This window comes from Melanaphis sacchari, unplaced genomic scaffold, assembly GCF_002803265.2.
Source record: "Melanaphis sacchari strain LSU unplaced genomic scaffold, SCAv2.0 Contig146_pilon_pilon, whole genome shotgun sequence".
In the NCBI taxonomy this organism is placed as follows: domain Eukaryota; kingdom Metazoa; phylum Arthropoda; class Insecta; order Hemiptera; family Aphididae; genus Melanaphis; species Melanaphis sacchari.
The window spans coordinates 238,128-256,573 of NW_020270633.1; the positions used below are offsets into that span (position 1 = coordinate 238,128).

The 18,446-nt window shown below is 29.4% G+C and overlaps 3 protein-coding genes across 6 annotated transcripts; 1 reads left to right on the forward strand and 2 right to left on the reverse strand.

Moving 5' to 3' along the window:
* Positions 1–5,802: 5,802 nt before the first annotated feature.
* Positions 5,803–8,726, reverse strand: LOC112591886 (PIN2/TERF1-interacting telomerase inhibitor 1). The gene is given in 5 exon segments (XM_025335817.1): positions 5,803–6,417; positions 6,419–6,782; positions 7,505–7,685; positions 8,164–8,286; positions 8,442–8,726. Coding segments are annotated over 5 exon segments (1,329 nt in total). The 5' UTR covers positions 8,524–8,726; the 3' UTR covers positions 5,803–5,838.
* A 186-nt stretch (positions 8,727–8,912) lies between these two features.
* LOC112591887 (40S ribosomal protein S5) lies at positions 8,913–10,553 on the forward strand. Of its 2 annotated transcripts, none has more exons than XM_025335818.1 (4): positions 8,913–9,032; positions 9,668–9,818; positions 9,909–10,346; positions 10,407–10,553. In XM_025335818.1, exons 2-4 carry the CDS (start codon positions 9,675–9,677, stop codon positions 10,473–10,475), a joined length of 651 nt encoding a protein of 216 aa, XP_025191603.1. In that variant the 5' UTR covers positions 8,913–9,032; positions 9,668–9,674; the 3' UTR covers positions 10,476–10,553. The 2 variants fall into 2 exon arrangements, with proteins under 2 accessions (XP_025191603.1, XP_025191604.1); XM_025335819.1 differs by lacking the exon at positions 8,913–9,032 and adding an exon at positions 9,196–9,298.
* Positions 10,554–12,027: 1,474 nt separating this feature from the next.
* LOC112591890 (longitudinals lacking protein, isoforms H/M/V-like) lies at positions 12,028–18,351 on the reverse strand. Of its 3 annotated transcripts, none has more exons than XM_025335823.1 (8): positions 18,020–18,351; positions 17,537–17,716; positions 14,984–15,124; positions 14,719–14,925; positions 14,545–14,650; positions 12,835–13,112; positions 12,551–12,739; positions 12,028–12,241 (listed from the first exon to the last, which is right to left on the reverse strand). In XM_025335823.1, exons 2-8 carry the CDS (start codon positions 17,705–17,707, stop codon positions 12,146–12,148), a joined length of 1,188 nt encoding a protein of 395 aa, XP_025191608.1. In that variant the 5' UTR covers positions 17,708–17,716; positions 18,020–18,351; the 3' UTR covers positions 12,028–12,145. The 3 variants fall into 3 exon arrangements, with proteins under 3 accessions (XP_025191608.1, XP_025191611.1, XP_025191610.1); XM_025335826.1 differs by lacking the exon at positions 18,020–18,351 and adding an exon at positions 17,174–17,260 and having other exon boundaries at positions 17,537–17,626; XM_025335825.1 differs by lacking the exons at positions 12,028–12,241; positions 12,551–12,739; positions 12,835–13,112 and adding an exon at positions 13,554–14,092 and having other exon boundaries at positions 18,020–18,333.
* Positions 18,352–18,446: the final 95 nt, after the last annotated feature.

Genomic DNA, 18,446 nt, shown 5'->3' on the forward strand with positions numbered 1-18,446 from the left:
GTATTTGAGATTTTTAGCTAAAAGTTGTTGATCAGGAGCTTTTTTAATTGGAAGTTTTTAATGATGTGCATGACTTTGTCTAGACTAGAGTATTTGGCAGGTAAAGCTATAGTAAGATGAACAATTTTGTCTATTTTAAAAGTAATTTTTAAAAAGAGTTTTAAAGCTTTTTTTGTTAGCAACTATAGTTTTCTAAATTTAAACTAATTCAGTTTACCAAGGTTGAGAGATGGTTCTGTTAATTATTTCATAGCTATGGAACCTAGATACTTTAATAAATAGATTTTATTTGAATTGATTTGATACTCTTTTTATTTTTATTTTTATTTTTTTTTTGTCTGAGTAGTACCTACTCACAATACACTTAAAGAAATTGCTTTGTACATATAATAAAATACACTACCTTATGTCCTTATAACACATTTAATGGTGACAAATGACATAACATTTATTCCATAATTATAATGTATATAGTAAACACAGTCTAAGCATATATACACAATTCACTTATTCGATTTATTATAGAAACAATATTATAACAATATTATTATGGTATAGTTTAAAAAATATCGTTTTTCCTCAAATACCTATACGAGTATATGTTTTTTTATTGTTATTTTCATTAAACTTTATCGTCGAAAATTAAAATGAATAACTACGAGAGTTACGAGTACTTAAAATTGACCCACTTGATGGCCATATGTTTTGGACTGCCATACACACGCAGGAAAATAAAAGAAGATTTCGACCCCAATGGGAACATAGAACATTTAGCCGGTAGGTAGTCAATATCATTTAATTATATTCATTATGTATTAATATTTTTTTTACGCATTAGCTATATTAAAATATATGCCTATAGCTTCAATACAACCGTACATCAGTCAGACTGTAAAATAGCGCTGATCAATTCTATAAATTCAAATATATAATATATACTAGAATAGATTTTAGATATAGTAAACAGCTTAAGCATAAAAAACGAGCGATCGACAGAAACAAAGCGTGATATTCAAATGTATACGTCAAAACAAGCATCAATGTTTTTTATTATAAAACCAACGGATCAATAGTAATACGTACCTGTACCCAATCTACTTGACATATTGTATTGTGTGCGGACTGAGATGTACGTTTATTATACGAGTACTTATGATTTGATATATTTTATATTACGATCAATTCGCCGCGTCGACGAAAGCGATAAGCTCACAGTCGACAACGAGTTAATCGTAATATAATAATATTTTAGTGTAGAATTTAAAGTTTGCCAAGTTTTCCCGTCCATTTTTTTACAAAACCACTCGTCTATAATATCATATACCTACAATAATATTATATTATATTATCATTTACATTTTACATCGCTGTGCGCTGGTTGTCGTGCGCAGGCGGATACCTGTATTCGTTCGACAAGCGGCTGATACCGGTGTGGATGCTGTACGCGTGTCTGAACGCGTTCGTGGTGTATTACAACTACTTGGAGGGTTTATGGTACGTGGCCGGCTCGTTCCGGACGTGCTTGCGGGAGTCGTACTGTTTCGCGCTGATCGAGCTGCTCAACCGGAACGTGGGCCCGTCGTCCAACGTGGTGTGCTCCATGTTCTACGGGCGGTGGCACAAGATCGCCGGGCTGGCGGGCGCCGAGCGGACGCTCCGGTTCCTGGACGACACCCGGGACGCGGCGCCGGCCGTCCGCCAGGGCCTGTCCCGGGCGGTCCGGTACGTCGGGCCCGCGTCTCTGGCCGCGTACGCCTCGCTGACGCAGCTGTACATGCTAGTTGTGTCGCCGGCCGTGGTGGCCGCGTATTGGTTCAACGGCATGTGCCAGTTCACCGTCTACATGCTGGTGTTCGTGCAGTACTACGTGCTGGCCCGCGGGTTCGGCCGCGTCAGCGACATGGTCGAGGCGCTGGACGTGGCCCGCGACCCGGCGTCCGCGGGCCGGTCGCTGACCCGGTTGGCCGGCGTCTACGACGAGCTGTGCACGCTCACCGGCCACGTGAACCGGGCCTACGCGCCCGAAATGCTCTTGCAGTGGGTCTACAACATCATCCGCGTCATAATGGTCATATTCCGGCTGCTGGAGATCGCGTCCACGCAGGACGGCCCCATGGCCTCGTTCACGCCTTATCTGATGGCCCAGCACTTCGGCGAGCTGTTCATATTCGTGGTGCACACGATGTGGCTATGCACTATCGGCGACCGCCTGTCCGGCGAGGTGCCTATATGCAATATTATTGTACCAAAAGCGCACTGGCACACTGGCGTCTGGGGGGGGGGGGGCTCCACATTCGCGTGATTTTTTTCACCACTGCATTTTTGGTGTTGCTAACTTTTTGTAATGCAACATGGTGCGTGTGTAAAAGGGTCATCAACATTTGAAAAAAAAATTCATCAACAAAATATAGTTAAACTAAATAAACTAAAAGCTAAGGCTAGTATTCTGAATTAAATATAAATAACATTAAACGTGTTTGCCTATGCCCACTTCTACTTACTTATCAGCAAATTATAAATTATACACAATTCAAGATATTTATAACATGATGAATTGCAGCATGACTCGTTTTTAAGAACAAAAACTTAAATATATTTGATGCGAAAAAAAATATTTATTTTTTTTTTTTGTTTATTAACGATATTTTGAAAATTTTGGGGTATTGTAGACTAGACGTAATAGGTAATGCAACATCCCAATAAAGTCACTGAATCTGACGTCTGCCAGTGTAGCTTTTTTAATGCACCGTACAAATAACTAAAAAAAAAAATTAGTATTATTCAGTAGAATGTCTTTATAATAGTGTAAAATGTAATTTAATTCAATAATAACTTGGGTCACTTTAGTTTAAATAATTATCGTGTTTGGAGAAATGGATAACTATAAGAAAATTTAGTAATACCTTCAACGGCCTTATTGCATTTATATTATAGTTGGTAAATGGTAGGTACTTTGGTAGGTAGTAGGTAGATACCAGCTAAGTGCAAAAAGACTGTATTTCAAAATGATGTACTGTAGGTACATGCGAGTTGCTAGACTTTTAAATACTCGTCGATGTTCTCAAATGTGAACAGTCGAATTCACCAAACATAATAAAATAATAATAATATATATAATACGCAAGAAAAAAGAGACAGAGCTATGAACTCCTTTTATTGGTCGCTTTTGTAGATATTAGACATGATTTTAAGTCAGGTCGAATTTTATTTTTCTATCAAAATACTATCTAGAATAATCACACATAAAAATTTGTAGGTATAGTATAGACAATAGATTAAGTAGATTAAGTAAATTATATAATTATAATTAATAGCCAAATAGTATAATTACTATACCGGTTTATCAGTTACTTACTAATAAATAATAATAAATTTAATTTGCTCAGTTAAATATAACACGAGAATGTAGAAACAACCTGCTAGCATATTATATAATATTTTATATACAACAAATAGGTCACTGGTCAGTTGAATTTCACCGATAGGAGGGTACTATGATAGAGATGGTATGTTCCTAGTTGATTTACTATATAATAAATTCCATTTAGTAATTAAAAATAAATAATTTAATATCAAATAGTTCATATTCCGCTTGCCCGCTATAGATACCTATGATTTTCAAACATTAGGTATCCTCAAACAGTGATACTCGAATGATACTGTAAAAGTGTCTGTTGTATAATAGTATTATTATTTAGACTTGAATAAATGTATTTATGTAATAAATATACGTAATTTATGAACTTACGTATCTTGTTGCGTCGTATTTGATTGTGATGGTTTTGAACGCAAGTCATACATTTTTAAAATCAATTAAATGTATAACTGTAATCTGTAATTTTATATTAGAAATTAGTTCAACAATCTATTCTATAATATGCAGTACTGCACGTCTAAGATTTGGAGCGGACATTTTTTAGTACCTACCTACCTATATTTTTTGAATATGTTCAATGTTCATATTAAAATTTTTTTTTTTCTTAAAATATAATTGCTGTTGAAATTATTGAATTAACTCGAATAGGTACTTATGGGCTATGATCTATCCGAAGATCCACTAAATGAATGATCTTCAGGTTTCAACATGCTAAAAATATAATTTTGAATTGATATATTATTAATATATTGTACAAAAACATTAAAAACTGAATATTTAAAAAGTAAAATAATTTTTGTTATTTGTTTGTTAGTCTAAAAGAATTTTGGCGAGTCTAGAAAAACTGAAGCTTCGCAACAGATATAACATGAACATGGAAATTAAAAAAGTGGTTAGTCTTATATCTATGTATAATGTTACGTACCTATATATTTACTCATCTACCCATGTAAAAAAAATAATTTATTCTTCAAATGTTTACTTATTTAGCTCAACATTTTTTATATCCGAGCAAATATAAGAAACGTTACTGCGTCAATTGGAGGTTTTATTATATTCAACATGAGTCTCGTTAGAAGTGTGAGTTGATATTATTAAGTTACATATCAAACATAATTTTTATTAACACCTACGCTTACATTTAGATGTATTTAATAAATATTTATTTATTTTTATAGGTCTGTTCTGTTTTAGTTACATATGTATTAGTATTAATACAATTTAGAGAGCAAAAAGGAAATTCAAAGCCTTTATATTACATTTGGAATTAATAATATAATCAAAAAATACCTATTTAATTATTAAATTTTCTATTAGGCTAACACATACTATAGCTTAATTATGACATTCAATTACACAATATATTTGTCACGTAAAATGAACTACACAATTGAAGATGAAATAGCAATGTATTTTTTTTTTTTTTTTATAGATAGCATTTCCTTAACATTGTTGTTTACATTTATGAGAATAATATTCTTACAATTATAATGTTCATAATTATACTAATTAAAACTTCAGTATTCAATATTACATTCATCCTTGGATTAATTTAACCTTTTAAGATGATGCCAGATCCATATGTGATGTCTCCATCTTACATACTACATATATACACAACATAAAAAATTTGCATTCAGAAGAATCCATTTTATATTATTAACTTTAACATTGAAGTAAAATTATCTATTATCAAACTTAAAGGTAAGTCTATTATGTAGGCCATCTTAGAGACTTTTATAAATTATTATAATTTTAAAGTGAGTCATGAACATTTCAAATAACTATAATTTACTTTAAAATGATAATATTCATAAGTCTATGAGATAGCCTGTATAATATTATTACTTTTAAGTTTGATAATAGGTAATTTTACTACAATATTAAAGCTAATCACATAAGATAGATTATGTTAAACAGAAATTTGCTTTGTTATACATAGTTATGTAAGACAGAGACAAAACATGAGGATGTGGTCTCCTCTTAAGTGTTTCAATAAAAAATAAATTGATAGGTACCTTCTATATGGCTTTATAAATTTTAAAATTGGTATTTCAAGTGATATGATGCTAAAACTCGCAAAAACTTGATAGTTCTTTTTTAATACAGATGTCATAAACACAACTTTAGGTAGATACACCTTTATCAATACTTGAATCACCAAAAAACCTTAAATTAACTGGTTACAGATGAGATTCAAGGAGTATGGTAGAATTGTGTGGCTGCTCAAACAGAATATGCAATTTTCTTGGTCAGAAACACTTTTATTCAATTATAAAACAATCTTAGTCAGTATTATGACTGCGCTTCTCACTTTATTCACATCATCAGCACCAAAAACTTATAAAATATAACAAACACAAATTGATATTATTTTTTATTATATTTTTATTTGTAATAACTTCTGAAATAATTAACAGAATAAATATTGAAGAATATTGTTATTTATTATAAAATTTAATTTACCATTCACCATAGCCTTTGATATCATTTATATTACTACCAAAGAATAACACATCCCCGTGATTGGCAATAAACATTGATTTTTCATTTACATACTTTGCCATTTCTTGACGTTTAGATATAATCTCAAGAGATTTTGATTTCTGTTCCTCAAAGTCCTTAACAAAATTTTCAGCATCCGGATTCAAAGTTATTGGTTTAGGAGATGCTTCTTTTTTTGATGATAGTTTTACTTCAGTAGAACCAACTGTGGTCGAGCATTGGTGTGCAACACTATCAGCAAACTCTTTTATTTTTTTTTGGAACAAAGGACTCAATGATGAATCTTTACAAAATGTAGTACCAGCAGAACTGTTCTCTATTAAAAGATCAACTAAATTTTGATATTTATTCGTCAAAACCAATTCTGAGTCTTGTTCATCAGCATCATTTTTAACTACTGTTTTGTAGTCATCTTCTTCTGACACTTCATCTACATTTTCGTTGATGGGTAATTTATTTTTCTTAGTTTTTTTTTTTGACAGTTCAATATCATCAATTTTTTCACAGGCGAGTTCTTTCATTTTTTTTTTTTTTTTTCTTTAACTGAATTTCATCTGAATTTGTAGATATAAGCTCAGTATCTTTTAGCTGTTTGGCTCTGCGTTTATTTTTTTTCAATAGCGTAGTATTTACTTCAAGTTCTTCGGTTTCCGATTCTCCTTTTATAGCAGTTTCTTCTTCCATATTATTATTATTAATAATTGTACAATCTTCACCACTTGATGATGTATCATGTTTATCTGTTTGTAAATTTTTACGTTCTTTTTTGGATTCAAAATATTCTTTCATATTTAAACCATTTGAACTTTCATCGTTATCTTTAACACCTTTTCCTAATATGCATGTCAATTCTTCACTTTTGTATTGCGTTAAATCTTTTCCCCTGGTAAATTTGTGGTAACTGAAAAACATAATAAATTACTAATATATTTCATGCAAAAATATTAATATACATATAAAACTTAATATTAATTGGAATAAATAAATACAAATTCCACTATAGGTAAAATGTCTGATATGGGAATGAAAAGTTTGAGTTCATTAGTCAAAGTTTCTACAAAATATATCTAAATAAATTTAGAAAGTATACATTATAAGAAAAATATATAAAAAAGAATTCCTTAAGAATAAATTTTATTATTAAAATTTACAATAGGTAAATCTCTGAAAAGTTTAGTATTTTTAGAAATAACTTATTTAAATTAATAAATCCATGAATATTAATTTTAAGTAATCTACATATTAAAAACTAAAAAATTAACAACATTTGATTACAATTTGCTTTTTAAAATATTTGACAGATAAATTAATGTTTTCCTCATAATGTGTATTATGTAAATGTTTAATATCAACATTGAAAACAGATATTTTTTTGCTAAGCAATAGTTCAATTATTAATTTAATTATTCCATCATAATTTTATATCAATCCTAATTATTTAATAAAACTTAATCGTTCTAAAATTATATAATTTTTACTTTTACAGATATCATTACAGTTTAACAAATAAAAACATATTTTGTGACGTGTGACATTTTGACTTATTAATATTTTTTAATTATTAATGGAATTAATAAAAACTATTTAAATCTTAAACAAACATTTTTGTTTTTTAATACTTACTGTACTCTTGATCTTGAATTTAGTGAATTTTGAACAAGTGATTTTTTAGAAGATATATCTCTATTTGATTCTGATAGTGCTTGGTATTGGTCAAACTTCTCTGTTAACTGAGATAATAAGCGTGAATAATCTTCGCCTGCTTTGAACCAATCATCTGCATTATTTGCTATAAATCCTAGTCCTACGAAAATTATACATATTGATATAATTGAAAAATGAAGATACAATATTTTCTAATACTCTTTTTTTTTTTAAATGTAGTAAAATATCTTGGCGAATTGCTAGATAAAACGTAATAAATTAATACAGTTAGTACATCTTATTGTTAATATTTTTTAAGTATTGTACTATATTAAAGACCTGTAATTCATATTTAATTATAAAATAATTAATCATTTAGTTAGATACACAATCTATAGTTTTTAGCACATTGAGTTTATGAGAAGATAGAATATTTATTCATTAATAATTTGAGTCACTTATCAAAGACAATGACCAGGGGGATTGTTGTCTGTTATCTATATTTTATCTTGTAACAAGTTACGGCACCAGTTATTTTTTAGATGACATCTAGAGTTTCCAGGCATAGTTAGGAAGGAGAAGTTCTTTATGAGTGGGTTGTGGTGAATTTGAAGACAATAATAACTTAAATTAATTACCTGTAGGGTGAACTTTGTGTTCAACTCTTATATTTTCTGATATTCCTTGTTTATTTTTTCCAAGACCAGATCCTTTAGACCAACCAAATTTTTCAAGCATCCGCTGACCAAATTTTGAATCATCTGATTAAAATTAACAAAAGTCTAATTATGTAGGACATAGGTAATAAAAATGCAGAGGTTCAAATAGTTTTAAGATAAAAGCAACGGTATAATGTTATATCAGATATAGTTTATAATAATAGCATTAAAAAATAATAGTGCTCAACAATAGTTACCATTTGCCCAGTGATTTGGGGCCGACAAATTAATACTTTGTATAGCATTTTTTCGTCGTTTTCTGGGTTCTGCTAAAGACATGACGAATGAAAAAAAAACTATTAAATAATTTACAATGTTTAATTTTCCAGATTGCTACGAGATCAGAACATAATTTCAAAAATCCTGATGTAAACGGTACTCCACAAACTGAGTCCTAAAATATCTTAGTTCGACAGTTTATGAATTATGAATTACAAAGTGCATTGAACACGAGATCGGCGTACGAAGCAGCTATCGAAAATTGTGATAAGGAATACATAATCTATTATCTGTTATATTTATTCTTTATCTCGATGCGGTTTGCAAAGGACCACAACACAACTATCTAAATCATCTTTGGTTAATGCTTGTTTGTTGGCGACACTGCAAACCTGATGTATTCTGTCACAGTGTAACCAATACGGCGAAGTCGCGATATCGCCTCGTCGCCGTGTTCCGTCGCCGTTTCCACGACCGCTCTCTTTCGTTTGGAATTATTGTTTAGCTTCTCCGCGTTCCGACCTTCCGGATTCGGAAAATTTTCGATTTGATCAGCAAGGAAAACACAAGTAAGGAATTTATTTATAAATACGCCTCATTGAACTATATTAATGTCGGCTTCGGCAGTTCTGCTAAATTTTCTATAGAATTGGTGACTATGACAAAAGTTAACTATTATAATTACACATGGCTAACCTCAAAACACGACAAATTCTAAATCTGTTGAATCTAAACTTACTAACTTTTCCTTGACGTACTTATTGTGATTTCATTAAAATCGTGTGCTTTGGTATTCACAAATCTGTTCCACCATTTTTTGAATTGTCCCTAGCAGGTAATTTGTTTGATTTTTCAATTTACTTCTAAAACTAGGCCCTTAGTCCAGATAGGTATATTGTATTCGTTATTTTAATAATTTTATTTACGAGTAACTTTGTCAGCCGAGTGATTTGACTTGCATTCTATTAAGATTTCTGTCTAACGCGATTTTCCCCTAGAACTAATGTTTTAGTAGTGTAAATACTGATCTTACTTTTAATATCTTCATAAATACAATTTTAAGACCTGTTATACAATCTTATGATTGTAAAATTAGTGTTTTTATTTAATTTATTTAATTTCATAAAAACAAGATAATTTTGTTGTTTTGATAGTTAGTTCCCTAATTTTTTTTTTTAGTGTTTTAAATTATTTTTCATTTTAGAATCATCATGGCTGACGAAGACTGGGGAGATGTTGGAGTATCAATTAATGTAGATTCAGCCCCTGTACAAATTGCGGCTGAATTACCAGAAGTGAAATTATTTGGCAGATGGAGTTGTGATGATGTTGAAGTTTCTGATATGTCTTTACAAGTATGATACAATTTAATTTAATTTGTATATGATTTGTAATCAAGTTATTATCGAGTAGACATTAGTAATTGAAACATTTCAACTTTATAGGATTACATTGCCGTCAAAGAAAAGTATGCTAAATATGTTCCTCATTCTGCTGGTCGTTATGCTGCTAAACGTTTCCGTAAGGCTCAATGCCCTATTGTTGAACGTTTGACCAACTCTTTAATGATGCACGGACGCAATAACGGAAAGAAATTGATGGCTGTTCGCATTGTCAAACACGCTTTTGAAATTATCTACCTGTTATCTGGTGAAAATCCATTACAAGTGCTTGTCAAAGCCATTATTAACAGCGGACCACGAGAAGATTCCACACGTATTGGTAGAGCTGGTACAGTCAGGCGTCAAGCTGTTGATGTTTCCCCATTAAGACGTGTCAACCAAGCCATTTGGTTGTTGTGTACGGGATCCCGAGAAGCTGCGTTTAGAAATATCAAGACCATTGCTGAATGTTTAGCTGATGAATTGATCAATGCTGCTAAGGTTAGTTAAAACTATACTTGGGTTGATTAAACAATAAATGAATAATTTTTTTTTTTACAGGGATCGTCGAATTCTTATGCTATCAAGAAAAAAGATGAACTCGAGCGTGTGGCCAAGTCTAATCGTTAATTTCCATCTATTATTTCATTTATTTTAAATATACATTGTATATTTGAATTAAAACAAAATAAGTTTTTAATTTTTTTATTCATAAAATATTGTTTATTATACATTTCCTTAACATCCTTGAATACTCTGGGCATATATCAAAAATCTTGTTGATGTTGACAGTTTACGTGATACATTATTTTGTAGTTTTAATCTAATAGTATTATGTACTTCATCAATATTTATAAAAAGTTAACAATTTCTTACTTTCGTGTTAAAGTTGGAATTTGGATAATTATAGATCATTATTAAATCCTCAACTGAAATGTGATCAATACTATACTATTATGTGACTTATGAATAAATATCAAACCTTTTATCCTTGCTAATATTTTAAGTAAAATTAGCATTAAAGATGTACAAAATTGCATTCTTATGATTTAATATTAAAATAACTGAACATTGAAAATTGTTTTTATAAAGAAATTAAATTCTAAACAAAAATAGTATAAGTACATACGTATGATTATTTAAAAACAATTTTTAGATGAGTGTGCCTAAGCACAATTGTACTTCTCCAAAGGCAAAAAAGTAATAGATATGTATTGCAAGTTATAGTTTCAAATAGATCATAGTTATCCATTTAGCTACAAACTATTAAACTTGTTTTCTACGTTATTTTACATAAATTTAATAAAATTAACATTTGTTGAGTTGATTGATAATTGTAGCCTTTATTACAAAGTAACTAAATAATTTTATCAATTATTAACTTAGATTTATCATCACCCACTAGTACTGCTGAAACTTAAAGTGATATTTGATAAGTAGTTTTATTTTATGATGTAGAGACCCATAAAGAGAGATTTTCCAAATTCATCCCTTAAGAAAATTAAAAAGACCTAAATATGAAAAACATTTCTGGGTTAGAAATTTTTTTTTTTGATACTCAGTATACAAACTGAAGTCATCAATTAGTTACGAGCAGAGCGGGGCTCCGCGCTCTCACCACAGTTGGACAGGCCCTTTAATTATAAATACATAATAAAAATTTTGTTAATGAGAAAAAAAACACCTATAATTCTTATTACCCCCCCCCCCCTATTTACAGCTATTTTACAGATATTTTAGACCCTGGTTAAGGTAATGCCATGCAGATCGACTAGTTTATAATATTGAAACAAAAAATTCTAATACTATAACATTTTTTGTTTTCATGGATTATGGTAGAATGTAGAAAATTTTCAATAAATTTTACTAAAAATGTAACAAGTATAACAATTCACATCAAATTATTCATTAAACAAGCCTAAAAATTTAATAAATATATCAAATTAAACCTATATTATGGTGATTGTTAGACGTTGGTAATCTGAGTACTCTAGCTTATCTTATTTTGATGAAACCATGCTTAAAATATCTAACAAGGTAAAAATAACAATAAACAAGGTTACATTATAAATAAAATTAATGTTTTATATTTTCACAAGTGATGGTAAATTATTCAACTTTGAAAAAATAACAATCTTGAACACATAAAATATATAATAAATATATATTTATAATAATAATAATTATGTATCATTTTGTTCTAGACTAAAATAAAATTAGAACAATTTCTTAAGTAGTAGCAAATGGTAACGTTTTGTTAAATATTTTGAGTTATAATAAATTGATATCACGGGTGATGATTATACTGCTGCGTCTTCTGTCACCTTTTGATTCCGAGGATGATCTATTGTAGGAATATCAGTGGATTTTGTCTGAATTTGTTTTTCATGAAACTCCTGAATGACAAAATAAATAAATGTCATGCAAAATTATACATAGATTTTATTGTCATAAAAAAAAAATGAAAACAGAGGTGAGATAATACAATATTAGAATACAAAGAAGTTTAATTTGTCAAATACAGTGGCATTGAAAGAAATTGTTTGAGAAATGACTAACATATTTCTTATTAAAAAGTAAATAATGAATAATAATAACAAATGAAAAGTATATTTTAACAAAAAAATATATAATAGTTTTTTTTCAAAAATTAAATAGATTAGTATCATAGATAATGATTGTATTATATTTAATTGAATAATCACCTGAAAACAAGGAACCAAACAAAGGTTTATATTGCATTCAGGGCAGTGATATTTAGTTTTACGTCTTAAAAACCTTCCACGGGTGTCTATTGTGTTCCAACAGAAACTGCATCCAAGTGCTGGTCCAGAACGTAACAATGGACAATGATCAGATCGTGTTGATCCGTTATAAGAATCATTTGTGTTTATCTATAATGTAGTTTATATTCATTAACAATTATAGCATTCATAATATTATGCTAACATATGTTGCAAATAATATTAATACACAATGTAAAGATTACCTGTGATACACTAGTGGGCAGTTCGTCATTGTAGAAGCCTCTAGCTGTTGAACTGGGTTCAGATGGCTGAGATATTTGTTTGACTATGGTTGGTTTAGGAACAGCTAATGAGTTGGTCGATGATGGGTTAGGCTCTGAACACTGCCTCTCAAGTACCCGGATCACTGGTTCAGATTCATCACTTATTTCGTTTTTAACTATTGAAGTATCTGTACTCATTTCACTATCATTGATTTTTATATGAGGTTGACGTACTAGAGTCTTAATTCGTTTAGTAACTGGAAAATTAAAATATCCATTTTTAATATTTTCTGTCAGCACTTTTAATTTTAATTAAATTTATTATAATTATTATTATTATCATCATTGTTTATCAAATTCAAGGTAAATAAACACAACAAATATACAAAATACATTAGTTTATATTTCAATATACATTACATTTGAAAATATTTTTGTTATACAAATCAAATTAAACCTAATAATATTTTATAATCATAATTTCTATACAAATAAATAATTTAAGATTAACCACCAGATTGCACAATCATCTGTTTAAAAGAGATTTAACGAGTCATTAAATACTTAACAATCCCTTAAACATACAAAAATATAAACTGTGATGGAAGTATCATTAAATATTAATGAATCGTTCAATTATTAATATTATAAACTATTTGTGCAAACCAGCAAAAGTGAAATTATTAACTAAAATAAAAGGAAACAAAATAAAAACATGATTTTTTAATAAATAAACCCATAATTTATGTATGGTTGTCTGTTGAAAATATTGAAGGTGCAGGTGAAGAATAATAACATGGGTTTATTACTGTCAGAGGCTGTGAATACATTTGTGAAACATAAGCAGGATGATCAACTGCTGAGGTTTGAGATGTTGACGGTTCATATAGTGGTGCTTGATACACTTGCTCAGATGATTGGCCATTGATTGATGATGCTGGTGAGGGTACAGGAATTGATGAGGAAGACTGACCTTTTCGATGAACAGGATAACCTTTTTTTTTGTATTCAAGCCACAATGTACGGTTATTTATTCCATACTCTTGAGCAGCACGACAAAATCCCATACGGCCCACACGTACAGCTTCAAGAGCTTCTTTAAAACGATCACTTTCACGTATACCAGGTTCTCGTTTTTTGCGTACTTTATTCTCTGGTTTGGATACTGCTTTGGCTTTGGGTATGGCGTAGACACTGTGAGGCGGGCAATCAGAGAGCTGCTCCAAAAACGACCAACCTGTTAGCAAATGTTGTAATTTGTAATAAAAATTTCTGATAAATAAGATATTTAAAATGGAAAGAAAAGAAGACACAAAAATTAATTTTTCAAGAAGAAATATATTTAAAGACATATTTAATTATGCAATTAAGCAACTCTTTAAAGTGAGCTTTTACAGGTTGAACGTTTTTGAAACTATTCACTCATCTAAATAGTTACTCATATTTTGGATTGGCTTAGCAAAAATAATTATTATCCTACAAAACTGTATAATAAATGAAAAAGAACATGCTTTTTTATGTACATTAATTTTAAAGATATAAATAAGGCTTTCATTAAAATGTTGAACTAAATACAAAACAGAATCAAAACTTACAAAAATAAATTGCATATTAAACTTAAACTAATCAATAAAAGGTAAATAAGTACTAGACTACAAATGTAATGATATTAATTATAATTAAGCATACCCTCAGGTTTGTGATGAACAATTGTGGTATGGTTATCTGTGGATGATTGTTTGCTTACACTAATAGGTTTTGATGTTTCTTGTCCTTGTGATGTAGGTTGAGATCTCTATAAAAAAAATACAAGTGATTACATGTTTATAAAATTGATTTATTTGTATATTAATAAATACGTACAGTTGACATATTATCTTGTTCAGTTACTGAAATATCTTCAATAGAACTATTGTGTTCAGATTTATCACTGGATGTTTTCATGAGATGCATTTTTTTTCGTTTTGCCGAGGGTGACAACAAACTATATTCAGTTTCTGCATGTCGTGTTGTAGCAAAGGGAAACATAGTTTTCTCTGTCAACCCTTTTATTTGTAAGCTTTCCGCTGCCTTAGAATATTTTAATGATTAATGTTTAATTAATACAATACAATACAATAAAATTTACTTTTAAAATAATTGGGAGTTGATCTTGAGAGATGTTAACTTCACCATAGTACATAAACTCTATTAATGTTTTCAAATGATTATATGACATGTCTTTGATTATGATTATTGGATGTTGACAAGGTGTTTCGTTGAAAAGCATCTATAACAGTAAATAAACATTTAATTTAAAGAAACGATGAAATTATTTTTTACAACAAAAGTTCAAATAAAATTGATAGCTAATGTTTAAAATAAGTCATTAAATGAATTTAAATCAACCAATTGCAAAAAGTTCTATAAGGTAATATTTTTTAGGATATATTGAACAACTTTATTTCATTAAACCAATTGATCCAATGATGCAAATTTGATATTAAAAACTTATTTAAACTTATGTTTTTTTTTTTTATGAACTACTTTATCAATAATTTACTTATGTAGAAAAGTAAATTACTGATAAATATTTATAAACATTTACATTCTGATAGCTAAGTTAAGTTCAAGTTTGTTAAAAGTTATTAGTAAAATTAAAAGATGATAAGACAAGGATCTTAATGTGTTAAGAAATCTTTATTATCCAATTAAACAGGTCAGTATGTTATACTTAAAATAGGTCATTTTAGCAGGAAATTGTAGTTTTAAATCTCCTTAATATTTTCAAGCATTTATCATAGCACTATTCTTTGCATTTTTCTTTTCTAAGCAATGTTTAAATTAAGAAAGCATAACTTTTTACAACATTTATCAAGTGCTAATTTATACCCTACATATATTTTTCCAGTATTTAATTAAATAAGTCTTTATTTTTAAACTTAAAACTAAAGAATAGATTTTATTGCACTAAAAATGTATTTAAATATTTGTTTGCTAAATTCAGAACAAAAATAATTATACATTTTCATATTTTATGTCTTCATTTCATAATAAATTCATTGAATCGTTGGTTTTATGATTGCATTTATTTAGCTACCCAAAATTCAAAAAGAAAACTACTTGACTCAGAACTAAAAATGTACCAATTACTACATTAGATACATTTTTATTGTCTTAAATGTTTTATTCAGACATTGTTTAAGCATTTAGTTATTAGTTATTAATTATCTAAATTTATAACTTAAGGATTCTTATAAAAATAAATATATATATATATATTTATTTTGCTAATGACAACATTTTTATGTACAAAAGAAAACAACCAACACATGATAGTAAAATAAAAAAAAATGAAATTATCACCAATTTAAACAAAAATTTATGAAAGATAAATATATATATATATATATATATTTCAATCAGATATAAAATATTATAACTTGGTAAACATATATAATTTCTGGAAATTTTAATAAAATTTATTCCCTGTACACAATAAGCGAATGCAAATAATTTCTTTAATATTTTTACCAAAAACTGTATGTACTTCTCCCAAAATAACTATACATTAATATCTAAGTAAATATTTTTATGAGTAATGTTTACCTATTTTAAGTTATTTGGCTACAAAATAGGAAAAGTGAAAGTTTCAATTTTATATATTTTTTATGACATTGGTCAAAGATAAAATATGACATGTAGATATCTTTGAAATAATTCATAATTATAATAAATAATAGATAACATCTAATAATATAGATTATTTCTGAAGTTGAACACTAATGTATAAGACGTGATAAAGTAATATTTAGATAATCTTGACGCACTACCTAATAGTAATAAAAATTAGCTATCATTGAAAAAAATAATAACAATATAATACAAATATATATACTATAATATTATAGTATATTGAATACATTTAATATGTTTCAATAGAATTTCTTATCAGTCATGTTTTTTTTTTATTTTAAAAATTTATCTTTTAAATATATTTTGTTTATAGGTACTAGATAATATATTAATACATATCTTTAATTATCAAAATAACTGAATATTGATTAATAATAAAAAAATTCAAAATGTAATAATTTTATGACCATGTTAAAACTAGTATAATATTTATACGCTTTTATAAGCATATATGCTAATGTATGATTATAATAGTGATATTATTGTATCAAAGATTAATTGCTGTAGGAAAGCTTATGGGTTTACATGACTGTTTATTTCACTGCAGTACGTCATTATTTAATTGATTAATTAATCATTAGTAGAGATCCTTATATATTTTTGTTACTATCTATTTAGAATAATAATAAATTATGTTATTTACCGACGATTTAACTCAACTATTATAGTGATTGAGCCGCACAGTAGTTAATATCAAACACTCGTATAATAAAGTATTGGTTCATTTGACCTGAAGAAGTACCAATAATGTATACATTATTAATAACACGTTCATTTAGCATAGAAGACTATATATGCATGCCGCCCAACACAAAAGAAACGTCGGTCATCAATAACATATATTTAACATTGAATCTAAACACCAGCGATCGATAACGGACCACTAAGAACGAGAACATTCGATCAATGGTTAAGATGTAATCATTAGTAAGAAAATGGAAAGAAACTATAAAGACCGCACACAACCAATGGTTAGGATTTTAATTCCAAGGATTTTGGGTCTTACTTGAAAATAACTGCTGCACGCAGACAACACGACTTTGTGCACTTGTATTTTCCGGCCCTCGGCGGCGATAGTGGCGTCCACGAACATCTCACTGTTCAACAGGCCCGTCATGACGTTCACCAGGTTAGGCTGGTGGTTGTTCCACCGCAAACAGAACCTTTGATCAGCCATTATTTGAACCTGCAGATCCGCCGGACGCAAAACGGATGGACCGCCAAACAAACAAAACAAACGCACGCGATAATCACCATGCATAAACTTTATGGTAGTCTATGTTGTTATTAAACATTAGTGCGGGGCTATTGTAGTCAGTGAATCGGGTAGCTGGTAAGCTACAACGAGAATTACACGTTCAAGGCAGTTGCCACTTGATATGTTAATAATATTATGACGTGTGGTACCGAGAAAGTGAGTTGAAGAGCGGCGACGAGCTTTAGCATAATATAATAATATAATATACAACCTATGTATATTCGAACTCACCTTAGGGCTTATAAAAGAACACTTGTGACACACAAACGAAAATGTTTAAACAACCGCACCGGCCAGCAGGTACGTAAGTAGCTCGCAGGCAGTCGTCGTTCGGTTCAGTGTGTGTTGAGGAAGACCCAGAACGGAGAGGCCGACGACGTCGGAATCGGAGACGGATACGGGACAGACCGGCAAGACACGGCGTAACGAGAGAGCAGCAGCGCGCGCGCTATAGAAACGAGAAACGGAAAAGGGAATTAAAAATACCGCCGTCCGTCGCACCCGCGAGAAGGTAAGTCCTCTCTTCCCCTGGCTTGTTTTTAATGTTTTCAACTTTTTTTTTTCTCTCTCTTTTCTCTCCTATGCTAATAAATAACTTTTATTTATAAATAAACAATTCATTATTATTATGATAAAATCGCGACCCATGACGTCAATC